Source organism: Python bivittatus, unplaced genomic scaffold (assembly GCF_059951505.1).
Source record: "Python bivittatus isolate LINGU-HERP-01145 unplaced genomic scaffold, Pbiv_v1 ctg000850_np1212, whole genome shotgun sequence".
NCBI lineage: Eukaryota > Metazoa > Chordata > Lepidosauria > Squamata > Pythonidae > Python > Python bivittatus.
Window position 1 is genome coordinate 64615663 of NW_028277112.1, and position 16310 is coordinate 64631972.

The 16310-nt window shown below is 40.1% G+C and overlaps 1 protein-coding gene across 1 annotated transcript; it reads right to left on the bottom strand.

The window, feature by feature from the left end:
- Positions 1-754: 754 nt before the first annotated feature.
- Positions 755-2630, bottom strand: CCIN (calicin). The gene has a single exon (XM_088130086.1). The coding sequence runs from the start codon at positions 2528-2530 to the stop codon at positions 755-757; it is 1776 nt and encodes a 591-aa protein (XP_087986212.1). The 5' UTR covers positions 2531-2630.
- Between the last annotated feature and the right edge of the window lie 13680 nt (positions 2631-16310).

Consider the following 16310-nt stretch of genomic DNA (forward strand, 5'->3'; position numbering starts at 1 on the left):
AGAAGAACAGATACTATATTCTTCTTTTAAATCTTTGTTTTGAATACAGTATATCCAGAAATTATACTACATTTTCTAAACAGTAGGAAGAGAAAAGAAGCAATGGTCATATTTTGTTTCAATACAGAACATAGGATGTCTTGGTACTTGAGAATATGTAAATATGAATCACACAGAACCTTTAGCAGTAACTATTACTGCTATCTCCCTTTGAACCAGTAACAAAATAGTTAAGAATATTGGTGGACTTTAGAAGTTGCCGCTGCAACAGTTCCAAAGTCTCAATGCTTAGATAAATGATTCTTCCCAGAGGCTAGGGTACAGAAATGTGCATGGGTTATTACTGTCTAATTTCACACAGTCATGGTCTTAGATGAACCATGCATTGCCTTGCTTGCTAGGCTGCAGCTGTAGGTCAAGTGAAAAGATGCAGTAATGGCCCTCCGCCTTGCCTCTTGTTCTCTGAGCAAGCTGGTATCTAGTTTTTATCCATTGTTTTGAAATAGGTTTTAACAAAAGAAAACATCACAGAATGAAACATTTTAACTATTAGTATTATATATGATCCCTAGCTGATTATTTTAGGCCTCTCACCCTGGATGAGCCCTATATTGCCCTAAGTGTTCCTATATTCTCATCCTAATTATGTTACATACATGATAAAGGGACAAAAGGAAGTGTCCATCTATTTATCTGTGAACTGCATTTCAGTCATTCTTTATTGCTACAAATTGTTTCATTTTGATTTCACAAATTAATTGACTACAGTTTTTTGGAGAACCTTGCATGGCAACTTAGCAGTGCAGCAAGCAGGACAATCAAGAGCTTCTGGGGGTGCAGCTAAAGTCCTCCATTCCCCAGTGCTTTGGTCTAACATATACGCTTGCCGATTGATAGAATACTCCTCTGGACGTTTGTCACCTGGACAAATGAGTCCACCACATACAAACACTTTGTTATTCCCAATAGAACACACTGCATGGGACAGATCCAAACTATAGTTACTTGGCAGCAGAGGCACAAGGTTTGAGGTTTTGCTAATTTTAATCTTCTGCAGATTTATTTCCATGCTTTCTTTGTGGCTCTGTATATTCAAAATGTTCTCCTGTGGAAATGACAGCAAGGGCTTATGGTTGAACTGAATGGGAAAGGTGATGTACTGGACCACATTCTGGGTCTCAGTGTCAAAGCAGTCCAGGACACCTACCCGTGAGAAGCGCCCATTTACCAGACATCTCCCTGTCACAATGTAAATAGTCTTGTCTCCCTTGGTGATCAGTGCAGTTGCATCCATAGGTATACTCATCTTCCCAGCAAGAGTCCACTTCTCTTTCCCTTCATCGTACTTGTAGATACTGGAAATATACTTTCTTGGGGCTGTACTACCTCCTACAGAATATACTGCTCCTCCACATGTCACCATGGTATGGAAAACAAGACCAATTGGTAGATCTGGAAGTTTGATCCATGTGTTGGTATCCATATCATACTTCCAGGCAGTCTTCAGCCCAGAGATCTGCTCAGTAGTTCCCCCAGAGACATAAATGTATTTCCCCAATGAGGCTGCACTGAGTGCAGCTGCTCTGTAAGGCATTTCTGTGAGTTTCAGCCAGATATTCTCTCCAATGATATATGCAAAAACACCATTGTTGAATTTACCCTGCTCTTTTTGTCCCCCTAAGATTACTACTGAGTCCATTAATGCCCCCTTCCTCTGTTGAAGCATCAAACTTTGAGGATTTCCTTGTTTACGTTCACTCAGCACACCCTCTATCCGGGACAGCGGTCCAGTGTGGTCTGCAAAGAGCAACACTTCCCGACAAGCTGCAAGTAGTGTCTTGGTAGAAACTGCCGTTAAGTGTATATAGGCAAAGCACTTTTTAAAATACTTCTCCCTTTCATTCTTTTTGTATTTTACCCATTGAAGGAGAGCAAGAAAGATCTGATCTTCATTTTGCACATGAAGATTCTCATCCTTAAGCAGTCTGTTGAAGACTTGATAAGGGCAATGCATGAAGTCTGATATGCCCTGAGGCCCTACCCAATAATAAAAATTGTCTCGTATCCCATCATAGGCAGCATTCCTTACCTCCTTCAGGTCGTATGTAGTGGCTAAGAGCATGTACTGGAGGCAGTTCTCCTTTTTGAGGGACCGGAGAAGGAAATCAGAGCAGTGGCTTTTTAACGTTTGGGAATTGAAGTACTTGGCTCCCTTCAGCACTTCCTCCACACTCTTCTCTGAAATCACAATCTTTCCAGTATAGAAGTAATCAAGCAATTCCTCCATTAAAGCAGAGCTCAGGAATTTCGCATCAATAATAATAAAGAGTTCATCATCTGCTTTCATGTCATTGCTGGATATCAAACTCCTTATATGGGAAGACATAGCTGCTAAGACATTGAGGTGGGCATAGAAGACTGTCTGGTCCACACTGAGAGCCACATCACAAAATTCCTTGTTCTTTCTTTGTTTGTTAAGGGCCTGTATCATAAAACTGTTGTGGTTCTTTTCAGTAAACTGCATCCTCATGTTTGGAGCTGGGTCAAGCGTGTCTGGAATTAAGGATGATGGTAAAAGCCTAGAGTACTCTTGGCTTGAAAACCTCACTCTGAGGGCAGTGGAGTGATGTCAGTAGATGTAGATGCCAGGTCACAATTACCTGTGACCTGTACTGAAAACAGCCTTTTGAAATTAGTAAAAGATTGTGTGTAGTATTTGGATAATATAGGAACGGTACTCCAGGTCCAATGTGGGTGTACACACTGTATCTGTTGGTGGCTCCCTAAAGAAGCTGGGCCTTTTCCTCCTCACTGTAGCTGTGCAGTTTCAGAAAACTATGTGTTTAAATTAAAAAGCCAACAGTAAGTACAGCAAGGACTCACTGTAGATTCAGAGCCCCTTCCTGCTTCAGATCTGAATACTGCACACCTCCAGCTATGCCAGAAAAAGAAAAATAACACCTCTAATCAGAGGGTAAGTTTGCTTATGTCACCTAGAATAATCTTCCTCAGTTTGGTGTCCTCTGTTGTGTTTGGATCACAAATTTCACAATTCCCAGCCACTGTAAAAATCTGCCATTCAGAAAGAGAACTTTTGGGGGGGAAATCCCCAAGTATAGAAGTTCTTGTGATGCTGGTGTATGTTTGCTTAATTAGTTACAAAATTGTATGTGTATCTCTATAGTCCCTGTAGATTTTTCCAGCAAATTTCTGCACAGAAGCCAAATTGTTTTCTTCTACTCTGCTTTGCACTCTGGAATATATTCAGAAAGTCAGCAAAAATAACATTCCAGCAGGCATCTAGTACAGCTTCGCAGCAAGTCACAGCATTGGGCCAATGTTGTTTGGGCGCGGGGCCTGGTTAAGTACTTTGATAGCAGACCAGCGGGAATTCCAGGGCTGTAGGTTAGAATGGGAAGTTTTAAAATATCCCAGAGGATAACGGTAAACAATTTATTGCAATTTCTTCCAGACTGACTCAAGAGAGTTTGTGTTTATTTGTATTTCACTTAGTCTAGTACAGCAGATTAATTTCTTCACACATCACAAAAATTTGTTTTTTCTGAGTCACAGTTACTAAATCAGAGGCTCTTTCCTAAGAACTCTGACTGTGCTCTCTGCAGAGTGAACAATGCCCATTCCCAGATTACATAGCTTCTGACGTGCCTCTTAAGTCTTTCAATAACTTCAACAACCTTTCCCTCCTTAGGATTTTACCTGTTTTTGTCCTTTTTTATTTCTTTCAAGTCTTTTGCTTCAATCATTGAATCAGTCCTGATGGTCTGTAGCTCCCCCAGCTATTGCCCCTTTTCATTCATTGTTCCTTCTAAACGAGATTGGTGGCCCAGCCTTGGAACTCCGCTGTTTTACTAGCAATTAGTCTTAAGGCCAACAAACAAGCAGTGCTTTCGGAATCTTTTTTTCTGACATATTTTTCCATAAAAACTTCAGATTTTAACTCACAGAATGTGTGTTTTTATGTATTTACTAAAAGTGTTAGTAAACGATTTTTTTATTATTTATGATTACTAATAATAATTGATTAAACTTGTATGCTGCCTGACTCTCAATAACTCTTGAATTTAAGAATTCCGCTTCCCAGAACAGGGACAATTAGGACTATCTACTTTCATTACAATATTCTCAATGAATCAGTCCATTTTAATGGTAAATTATTTTAATTGTTATGTAGAACAAGTATTTTTTTTAAAATCAGAAAATAAATTTGTTTTCATTTGCATCTCTTTGTCCTGTTTTGAGTGTCTGCTATAACAATTGCATCATGATTTTTGAAGTCCAGGGCTGCAACCTAATTCTGAAATTAAGCCTATTAAGGCTTGCTTTCAATGGACATGTATACAATTGTTCATTAAGACATTAACTCTTGACTCCTGTACTGGTATCTGGGGCTTGGGTAACTAACTTTCCCCACCTTCTACTTTTGTACTTACTAACAAGAATGTGGTCTGGAGACATAAGCAAATGAAAAAAAAAAGTTATCTCCATGCTGTAAAGTTAAGCTTCATGTGTATACTGTACTGCTACAGTATTAAATGTATATGTGTAGATCATGTCTTTTTTCCCTCCTGGCCAGATGATAGATACACTTAATGGTAGCACTTATAAAAATACTCATATTCCAAAGTGTAATCTCTCTTGCTTTAGTGTTGTTTCTCTATCCATTTAATGCAGGCATAAGCACGATTACTGTCTTTTTGCTAAGATGTTATACCATTTTGGTAAGAAAATAAGAACATCTGGAGGGTGAGTCAGCCACAAGACTGGTCATCCTCCTACAACATTCTCAGTGTTGTCTATAGGGATTCAAGAAACTGTGTAGTGCTGTCTAATTAACACAGCGTAGAGAACAAAAGCTGATCCAAAAGAGAAAGAAAGGCAATGCTTCAGTGTTAGGGAAACAATCTTATGATTTACCCAAGTAAAATATATATTACCTAATACTAGAATATGGGGATCAGCCAATAAAATTCATCATATGGTAACAGTTTGGGGATAGAAATATATTTCAATTTTCTTCCAGTAGCTTTGTTCACAAATGCACCATGCTAAGCCATAAACCATAACTTGTTAAGCCATAATGACTGTGTAGAGAATGGCTAATGCAGAGTGTGTCATGGAGGGGCAGGTCTCAACCCTCCCAACTAAACTCTTTGACCCAGCCACTTCAGACTTCAAACTTACATGGGACAGCTTCTGGGCATATTATATAATACTTCCTACTATCATCACCTGCCTTTTTGGAGAAAAGAAATTACTTGACCAGGCCCTTCCCCTTTAACAATGGCTTGTGCGAGAGATGGGGTTCTCACAGTCTGACCAACTTAACCCATAAACTGGGCAAAATAATAATGGTGAAAATACTACTACTGCTGCTACTACTACTACTACTACTAATAGTAGAAGATAACAACAAGACCTGGCAATGGCTAAGAGCAAGAAAGTTGAAGAAAGAGACAGAGGGGCTAATTCTAGCTGCACAAGACCACGCCTTAAGAACAAAGGCCTACAAAGTCAGAATTGAGAAGAGAACAACAGACAGCAAATGCCGCCTCTGCAAAGAAGCTGAAGAAACTGTGGACCACCTAGTTAGCTGCTGCAAGAAGATCTTACAGACTGACTACAAACAACAGCATGACAAAGTAGCAACCATGGTGCATTGGAATATCTGCAAGAAATACTATTTGCCTGCAAGCAAGGACTGGTGGAACTACAAAACAGACAAAGTAATAGAAAATGAAGAAGCTAAAGTGTTCTGGGACTTTCGAATTCAAACAGACAAGCACCTGCCACACAACACCCAGACTTAACAACTGTTGATAAGGACAAAAAAGTCTGGATAGCGGAGATTGCAATACCTGGAGACAGCAGAAGAGAAGAGAAAGAACTGGAGAAAATCACAAAATATAAAGACTTGCAAATAGAAGTAGAACAACTATGGCAAAAGAAGGCAAAGATAGTACCAATAGTTATAGGCACCATAGGTGCAATCCCAAAACATCTGGAGCACCACTAGAAGACCATTGGCATTGACACAACCATTATCAGTCAATTGCAAAAGGCAGCTTTACTTGGAACAGCTTACATCCTGTGACGATACCTTTAACACTATCAAACAACATCTGCCTATCCCAGGTCCTTGGAAAGGACTTGATAGAGTGTGCCAAATCCAGTCTAAATATCTGGCTGACTGTGTGACCAACCATAATAATAAACAATTAAATGTATATGCCGCCGCAACTCTGGGCAGTTTGCAATTGTTAAAACATTTAAAAATGGAACAATACAAAAACAGCACATGATGGTGATGATGATGATGGAAAATTAAACTGTATACTGTCACCCCACCCTAGTAGCTTTGAGGTTTTTGGCCAGAGAACAGTAGCACTGTCTCCTTTTGAAAACAAAATTATTAGTGTTGTGCTTTAAAAATAAATTTTATTGCAAATATTTTTTTTAAAAAAATCCTTTTAGCTTTAGGTAGTCAAATGTCCAAGACAATTACAACTGGATGGAATAAAGCATTTAGTGCTGGTAGAGTTACAAATAGCACTTCAAACATTAGTCTCCTATAACATGTAATAGGGACAACAAGGTGATTACTAGAAGTTAGCATGAGCTTGTTAAAAGTAGGCTATGCCAGACTAAATTTACTGCTTTTTTTTTTTTTTTTTAACAAAGTGTCTTACATTAATAGGCCAAGAGAATGCTATGGATCTAGTGTACCTAGTCTATCCCCCACCCCCCAGCTCCACCTCCTGTTTTGGTGTAGCAGCGTGGTAGTTACTGATGCTACCACCTGTCTTCTAAGGGGGTGCTTCACCTAGGATCATCATACTGTCTCTACAAATTGGTTATGTTACTGCTTGAGTCCAGATTTTATAGAATTCTTGCCTCTCAAGGAAAAAAAAGTATGGCTTACCAGCCTATAAAGCTAGATTCATGAACATAATCCCAAATATATGATGACTTTGGGAATTATATACTACACCCCAACTAGCGCACAGAGAGAAATAAAGCAAAGGTCTGATCGCAGATTCCTGCCTATTTCTATAACTCTACACAAGACTCTTGAAACAGGTGTTTTCTCTGCTTCTCCTTTACTTAGATTTCTCTTTTGTCTGGAATTTCCAATGAATTAATTCTGAAACTATGGGCAGCTACTCATTTAAAAAGAAGCTCTAATTCCCTATTAAGCAAAGAGAGTTAATTTGATTTTATACATGATCCAAGAGCATGCAACTATCCCTTATAAAGGTGTAGATTCCATGTCTGAAATCAGTGAATGCATATTCAGAATATCTGCAGTCTGTCTGATGGTCTGGAGGCCTGTGAATGCAGATTGGCTTCACACGTTAGATGGCTGTACCTAGTTGGTAGTTGTAACCTGCAAACCAAAACATTATGCCCTCTTACCATTCTCCCAGACGTATGGTGCCAGTTAGAAATAAGCCCATTTAATCATTTGTGTTAAACCTAGCCTGGGCAACCTGAAGCCTTCCAAATGTACTTACGTACTGATAGCAGCAGCCAATTGGACAATTATGAGGGATGCTGGAAATTCTAGTTCAACAGCATCTGGATAGGCAGAGGTTGCCTATTTTTGGTGCAGAGGCTGTCTGTTCATTCTATGTGGAATAAAATAGGACTCTGCTTCTAAATGATAGCATATATTACATTGTAATTTATTGCAAATATAAAAAGCCCTAATGTTGTGGATGACATTAAATCATATTGCCAGACATAAATCTTTAGGTTACATGTTTCTGAAATATAACAGCCATATTGTAGATCTCTGATAAATTAGGAGTGGCAATGTGCAAGCAACCTCCCCGCACCATGTTTCTAGCTTGCAGATCAACACATGCACATACAGAGTGATCATGTCACTATCATTTAGCAGCCAGTCTTTGGTTTTTGGTAGTAAAGGTTTTGTGTACACCAAACTGGCTCTTTACTTTGATAAATACTGCTCTGTGTGTGTGTGTATGTGTGTGTGTACATGTGTAGCTCATATATGCAAAGTGGCAATAAAACTAGCAAGAGATAAAAGTGGAGGGGGCAGAGCAGTGAGCAATAATTTTACTCATTATGTTGCTATCTTAAAGCTCAACAAGTTTCAGTCTAATCAGTGGCCAGATGTTTTGAGGATTACCATGAAAATTGCATAATATGGTTATTTAGTACTACTGGACAGCAGTAGAAAAGAGAACTGTCAACAGCTTTCTGTTATTTATCACACCAACTTAGCTATCTACCTTCAATTACTGTATCTGCAAGCTACTGTAAAAACCATTAATTTCCCTACCTGGCTGATTTTTTGGAAGTGGAAGACTCAGGGCAAATCCTTCAAGTCCAAGGTTATGTTTAGGGAGTCCATAGGATTCTGATTTACTAATTTGTCCAGTCTCATTCTGTTGAACTGTTATTTTTTCATATGATGACAACTGGAAATAGTGGGTGGCCTTATTGCTTTATTTTACATTTCTGTCTAGGCCATAATTTCCAGTTCTTCTTTTTTCTTCTTTTCATGGATTCCTCTGTGGAAAAGCTGCTACAGTTCAGTATGGCTAGTCATACTCTGGCCTCCACCTTCATATCAATCTCCAACTCTAATCAATTGTTTGAACATAACAGAGTCCCTGGAAGACTGAACAAGAGAGCCAAGGATGGAAAAGGGGCCAAACTGGGCTCCATAAACGAGTTGTGCCAGTGACTTCATTCTGAATAGTTTAAGAGTGGCACGTTGATTATACTGTTTGTTCTGCTACCTTGTTTTTGGACAAAAGTCAACTAAAGATAAAACCTATCTACAGTGAAATATTGAACTGTGGGTATATTTGGCTGGATAACATAGCTTGTTTGATTTTGGATTAGTATCTTGTATGTAGTTTGTAAAATATAGTTACAGCTTAGTATGTTGTGAGAACCCTGCAAACTGTGGTTTCAGGAAGCCACATTTTAATGTGGTGTATGAAAATGAGTGATCTGTATCTGGCATGTGTTCCCTATGGCAGCTGTCTTGTGAATGGGCCAGGGACCCAACAGGTAGTTGCAGGTATTTTGTATTAGCACCGATACTTTTCTCAAAATCCCAAATGTGCCCCCCGGGTGAACCTGCAGGGCACCAAAGTAAAGGCAGCTATAAAAGCTCTCTGTTGTAACAACGCTATGTGCCTGAATTGTTATAGTAATAATTACTAGGCATACGTATTCAGAGAAATATGTATTTTTAAAAATCTGATTCTGGCCTTCCCCCAAGGGGGAAAAAAAAGTGGATAATGGCAATAAAAGAGTGCAATGTAAAAAGCTGTCACTTAGCACTTCATTCATTCATTCATAGAAATCTTGGAACTAGATAGCAGTTAGGGCAAGCTGATCTATTATTTTTTCCTTTGCTTTCATCTTCTGAATTATAGAAATCACTGCTTAATTTACTGTACTTTTGTGGAAAATGCTTGTTTTCATTTAAGCTGATTTTCCAATTTAGCATATGCTGGGTGCTTTCCAGATGTAATAAGGAGAAGTATAATTAAGAAGTAGGAGATACAATATTATATGATAGCATTTTACAAATATCCTTAAAAATATTGTTTGCTTTTCCACCCTCCAACCTTCACCCCACCCCCTGCTAAATTATTGGTACAATAATCCAATTGATAATTGACTGACTCACTGCTGGGGCCCCCTCAGTATCATAATTCTCCTTTACATTAGCACAGAAATAAAACAAAGAATTATAATAGAAAAATTAATTGTCCTCCTTTTAAAAATTAGCCATGCCGGTGATCACAAAACAAGGAAATTAGTGAAGCTTTTCTAATTCATTTTTTCTTTATGTCAGGAAACAGCCAGCATATACAGTGGTACCTCGGGTCACGAATGCTTCTGTTCACGACCAATTCGGGTCACGAACAGCACCGTTCGCAAAATTTTGCTTCCGTTCACGAATGCCGGATCGGGTGACGAACAGGATCCGCGGCCATTTTCCCTCCCGTGACACGTGGTCGTGGCTTCCTGTAGGGAGGGGGACTCTCCCTCCAAGCAATAACCGCCTCCCCACCCACCTTCCTGTCCTCCACGCCAGAAGTCGCGTCGAGCAAGGTTAGCGCTCTCTCTCTTCGTACTGTACTTTGTGTCATATTTTTGTGGGTTAAAAAAAAATACATATGGTTCAGAACGGATTAACCGTAATTACATTGAACCTTATGGGGAAATTTGATTCGGGACGCGACCAAAATCAGTTGGCGACCAAATTCGGAGGGGTCAGAACGGATTAACCGTAATTACATTGAACCTTATGGGAAAATTTGATTCGGGTCGCGACCAATTCAGGTCGTGACCAGAGTCGCAGAACGAATTAAGTTCGTGAATCGAGGTACCACTGTACTTGTCAAATTTTTACTGGTTGTTAAGAATAGCTAGTCTGGTGGATATTTTAATGTTTATGTCAGAAAAAGCCTAGTCCATCAGTTCTGGAAATCACACTATTAACAGCATTGTCCTACAGATTTTTGCATTATGCTACCCGTGTAAGCTCCAGTTTGCCAAACCAATGTTCAGGGATTATCAGTATAAACCATCTGGAGGACCTACCAGTTGTTTCTATTTAATACCAGACATTAAATACTGGTATTTTTCAAAATGAAAAATTGCATTTAAAATTTTGGAACCCAGCAGTTCCCTGTTTGAGAGCATAGGATGATTCTTCAGCAGCAGGGAGATACTTGGCCCTTCTTTAATCCCAGAGGTATTCTGCCAAAAAAAGCAAAGTTAGCCACGTTAAGCACAAGAAAAATAGCACAATCCACTTTTATTAGGCAACATCTCACAAAAGAGTAGTGCAGTGGGTTTTTTTTTAAAGAGCATGAAACATCACCTTGCTAGGACTGTCATTTGGGGATGCATTCCTTCTTGTCCATAAGTATCCCTACTCAATTTGGCTGGAACTTATCTTTATTACTTCATCAGTACTTCCAGTCCAGCAGGAAGGGCATGTTACAGACCCTGTCAGCTAAAGAATTTTGATGGGCAGGGTTGAGGAGGAGAGCCTTTTCTGCTGTCACCCCTGCCCCCGAGGTGAGATTGGCCCCCACTCTTCTGGACTTCTGGAAGAGTGTTAAGACTTGGCTCTGCCACCTATTATGGGGATCTAATGGAGGCCTGAAGCCCTGGGGGTGGTTGGTGGTTTGAGGACGCTCTCAACATCTTTTAACTTTGTATATTTTTGTAAAGACTTTTATCATTTTTTTATTTGTAAACCACCTGGAGTCATTAATACAGTGAGATAAGTGGTGTATAAATTTATTAATAAATAATTAAATCAGCTCAAATTATATCCATATTTGCTAAAAATTATCTCTCTGATTTTCCACTGCTCAAAGACATTTGATTTTAACAGGAAATTTTATTTTCAAAAATTGAGTTCTTACAAACAACTGCTTATTTCATCTTCCAAGAAAATTTACAATCTATCATGTCTCTATACAGGTAGTCCTAGACTTATGACAATTTATTTAGTGACTGTTTGAAGTTACGACAGTGTTGAAAAAAGTGACTTATGAATGGTCTTTGCACTTATGACCATTGCAGCATCCCTGTGATTAAAATTTGGGCACTTTGCAACCTCCGTATATTTACGACAGTTGCAGCATCCCGAAGTCATGTGATCACCATTTGCAACCTTCGCATCCGGTTTCCAACAAGCAAAATGGGGAACTGCATGATTCACTTAACAACCGTGGTGATTCACTTAATGACTGCTGCAAAAAATGTTGTAAAATCGGGTGCGGTCATGTGACGCCTCCTTTAACAACCACACCACTTAATGACAAATTTTATGGTCCCCATTGTGGTTGTAAGTTGAGGACTACCTGTACTAAGAATCAATTTGCATGACTGAAGTTTCTCAATCATACCATTTAACAATGTTACCTGGTACAGATATGGCTCATTTTTTATTTCTCTTTATTTTTCTAACCATCTGGCCTGGTCAGAGCTCTTGAAACTGGAATGCTTGCAAGCAGTTTGTAAAATGTTAGTTTACCTAATAAAGTTATTGTTGGTACAGATTAAAAAAGAAATGTATACAAGGCATGAATCTGGATTTAATTATATCTGATGGGATGTGGGATTAACAGCAAGCGTGCATAATTGATTTATGTCAGATTTCAGCTAACACTAATTCCATGATAAGGTCTACTGATGAAGAAACAAAAGCATTAGATGTCCCCCATTTTTGAAAATCTATTAAGAACATTTAAATTGTGGAATAAGTAAGCTTCCTTCCATCCCATATCTGTATTATATATATTGCCCCCTCCCCTGCTTTTTTTTTTAAAGGGGAAAAAAAATAAAAATTTAGGTCCAGTTGTAAAATCAGGCATAACATACAGTTAGTTAGTTAGTCTAACTAACATATCTATGCAACACACTGTATGAATATAGTGTCGCACATAAGAAATATGGGACTTCTTGTTCTTTTTCATGTATTAGACTAATACAACTACCTGTCTCAAAATGTTCCCATATAGGTAATGGTAAATCAGATAATATTCCACTTTTTAGAACAAAAAAAAAAAGTAATTCTATCATTTAATATCGGACAGACACAAAAAAAATAGTGTCAAAGTTTTTGATCGACTAACTTACTATTACTTCTTTATCGTCCTTTAGATACCTCATTTTGTTCAACCGAGTTTGATGCCCCTTTTTCTTCTATAAACTGTACTGCCTACATTTTAAAACAGGGGACTCTTTTCTTTGCTTATTTGAACATTTCCAATTAAGCTTAAATGTGTAGCTCCCTCCAGAAGTTACTTCCATTATAAACTAAATGCAATGGCCATCATAGCTTTTCATTTTCCTCCCTAATGCAGTGTTTCTCAACCTTGGCCACTAAGATGTGTGGACTTCAACTCCCAGAATTCCCCAGCCAACCATGGCTAGCTGGGGAATTCTGGGAGTTGAAGTCCACACATCTTAAAGTGGCCAAGGTTGAGAAACACTGCTCTAATGTCACCAAATGCTCCTAGCTCAAGTGAAAGCCAGCAGCCTGACAAATGTAGCCACAGTTGATCTTTAGACTTTGACTCTACAAATAGAATGTGCTGCCACCTCCAAATTCTTCTACAGTTGGGTAATTTTGCAGCCGAAGGCCACTCTATTTTCAGTGTTTTTAATGAAGTTGGAGAAATTATACAAATTATATAAATGTTGTATTAGGATTCAACACGTTTATTTTATTCTCTGTGTATGTTTTACAAAATCAAGCAGAAATTTGCACTGTGGTAATTCAGAGGGTTTCAGCTGAAAACTGGCAGTGCAATCTTAGGTAAGGCTACGCAGAAAAAGGCTATGAGTGCCCATGGAGAATCATAGAAAGAACTGATCTTCCGTTTTGCCATGCTGGATGGGGATAATAGCAGCTGGAATTCAATCCTAGCTTAATGCAGAAATTCTTACATTTGGTGGCTAAGCATCATAAAGACATATAAAGTGCATTCAAAGAATCCAAAAATAAAGTCATTTGGGGGGCATAAATCAGCAGCAGGTTGCAATGAAGCCTCCTTAAATGCAGCTAACTCTTGCTTTCAAATAAATGTTTGTTGGGCAGCCTTAAAGTCCATTTGAGAGTTAAATTCCAATGGTCAATTCTAACCTAAGATCATCACACCAAAAGAAGCTATTTGGCCCACAATACTCATTCACAGGAGGTGACAACAGCCTGTTTTTTTGACTCTGAAACCTATTCAGAAATATTTGTTCCCATATCTTCCAACAGCCACACCCGGTTTCTGCCAGCGGTAGTTATGTTACTACAATGTTTCCCTTGGACATTACAGATGGATGAATAAGCTGCACACACACACTAAAAAGGATAACTTACAAGCAAGAAGACAATGTGAGAAGGTGTGGTATAGCTTTCTGAAATTCCATGATAAACTTATATCTCCTTCCTTCCTCCCTCCCTCCAACAGTGTTTCATACAATGTGGCTCTAATCACTTCTTTAAATAGCAAACTCAGGGCTTACCTGCTGGCAAAAATGAGATGAATGGGGACATTGACACACAGGAGAAAGGGTGTGTGTGCTCAGAGGAACTCCAAGGGTTGCAGAAATACAAAAACAGAAGTACAAAAAAATTACAAGACACTCAAGAGGGGCATTAATCTTGCCCGATGGCAGCCAAAGAGGACAAGGATGTTCAATGATCGTTGAGAATTATGGAATGTGGGGTGTAAAATGAAAAGTAGAATGGAAGATGGGGCAGGATAATGAACTGGCTTGCCTGAGCGCATGAACAACTTGTTATTCCAAAAAAAAAAAAAAGACATGGAGCCAGCTATTACCTGGAACGGAAACTTTCCTTTTGGAATAAGTTGGTGAGGATTACTGCAACATTTTCTTGCAAGTTCCACTTCTATATTCGTATTCGTATTGTTTGGTATGGTATGGTATGGTATGGTATGGTATGGTATGGTATGGTATGGTATGGTATGGTATGGTATGGTATGGTATGGTATGGTCAGAAAACGACAGACACGGGTTCGGTTATCCAGTAGACAGAAGTTTTTATTGGGCACGTTTGCAAAGGTGGGTCCCTCCCGCAGCAATGGAGGAACCCCGAAGCAAGGTCTGACAGGTTTTTATACCCCCTATCTGTCCTCCCCCTCCTACGAGGGCTTGGCTCACAATCTCACCTTTTTTACCGCCCCGGAGCGCCGCTAATTAACCGCAAAACCGCAGACATTCCACTTTCCGAATCCAATCAGCGCAATACACATTCCAATCCCCACTTGACCCGACAGCCGCCCCCTGCCGTTTCTCTTCACTCTGGAGCGAACGTGCCTCTTGCCTGCAGTCTTTCCTCCCTCCTGCCGTCCCTCTCCACTCTGGTGCGAGTGTGCCTTCTGCCCATCCTCCCTCCTGCCACCCCCCCAAGGCTGCCCCATGGTGCACAGCGCTCTCCCCTAGCAAACATGGTTCGTTTGAGGCCCTCACTTCTCCCTGCCTTCACACAATCCCCCTTTTTCTTTTCACGCCTCTGTTGGGCCTCAAACCTGGCTAACAGGATTGCTCCCTCGTCCCGGACCCGGGGCTTCACACACTGGGACAGGTAATTCCCACAAGCAGGGAGGCATTGCATTAAGCAACATACTAGGACCAGTAAGGCAATGAAGCCAATGGCTAGTACAGAAAGTTGTTTTAACCAAGCAAAGTTAGGTAACCAACTAGTGAGCCACGACCAATTCCATCCCTCTGGATCCTCGGATATGCGAGAGGCTAAGGTCTTCAACTTGGCTAGTTTTGCTTCAATATAATTCTCATTGTTGGTTAGGTTAAAGCAACAAAGACCTTGAAAAGATTCACAGCCTTGTCCTGCCCTTAATAGGAGATAGTCTATAGCTATCCGATTTTGAATGACCGCCCTCCTGATCTCAGTGACTTCTTCAGTGAGGGCTGCAATGAGAGAGGATGTAAGGTTGACACTTTTAGCCAGGAGGCAGGCCACCTTCCTTAGGTCCAGATAAGTTCTTCCGCTTAGTGCAGGAACCCCTACTAAGGAGAGGGCCAGAGCCATGGCTTCTGTTTTGGACAAGAGTGTCACATCACTCTCACAATCAGATGGCAGCTCCCTTTTTCTTTTTTTCTTTTGATGGGTGCGCTTGCATTGGAGGCAGGGCATATAGAGAGGTCAGGCGCCCTATGGCACAAGGGCCCCTGAACTATAGGCTGGAACATAGGTGTAAGCTTCATGTCCACATAACAAAAAGAAACCTTTAGGTAGGTATAGAGGGGTTGAGGCGTAAGGGATATTATAGACCCCTCCACAAGTGAAAGCAGGACCTTTTGAGGGCAATGGGGGGTACGGTTCTGGGTATTGTTGAAATATACACATTGAGTTGCATTGGTTATCCCCAAGAGATTTAGAGCCATTTGCCTTTGATTAGTCCAGGGTCTTGGTATGGGAGAAGACCCAAAATGATAGAACATCCCCCACGGGGATCATCCCCAGTGATCAAAGCTGTCTGTGCCAATTCTACGCCTTTATGTTGGTCATCTCCTCCCCTGCCTTAGTTCAGTTCCTTTTAAGTTTTACTTTGAGTCCGTCTCCCGGTTGGGCAGTCCATGGTCGGGGGTCGGGAGCTCGCTTAACCCGATGGTAGTGGGTCCAACCCCCTGTCAGGTCCGAACCGCTGATTCAGTTGTCAGGAGAACTTGGTATGGTCCCTCCCAAGACGGCTTCAGCTTCTCATCCTTCCACGTCTTTATCAGGACCCAATCCTCTG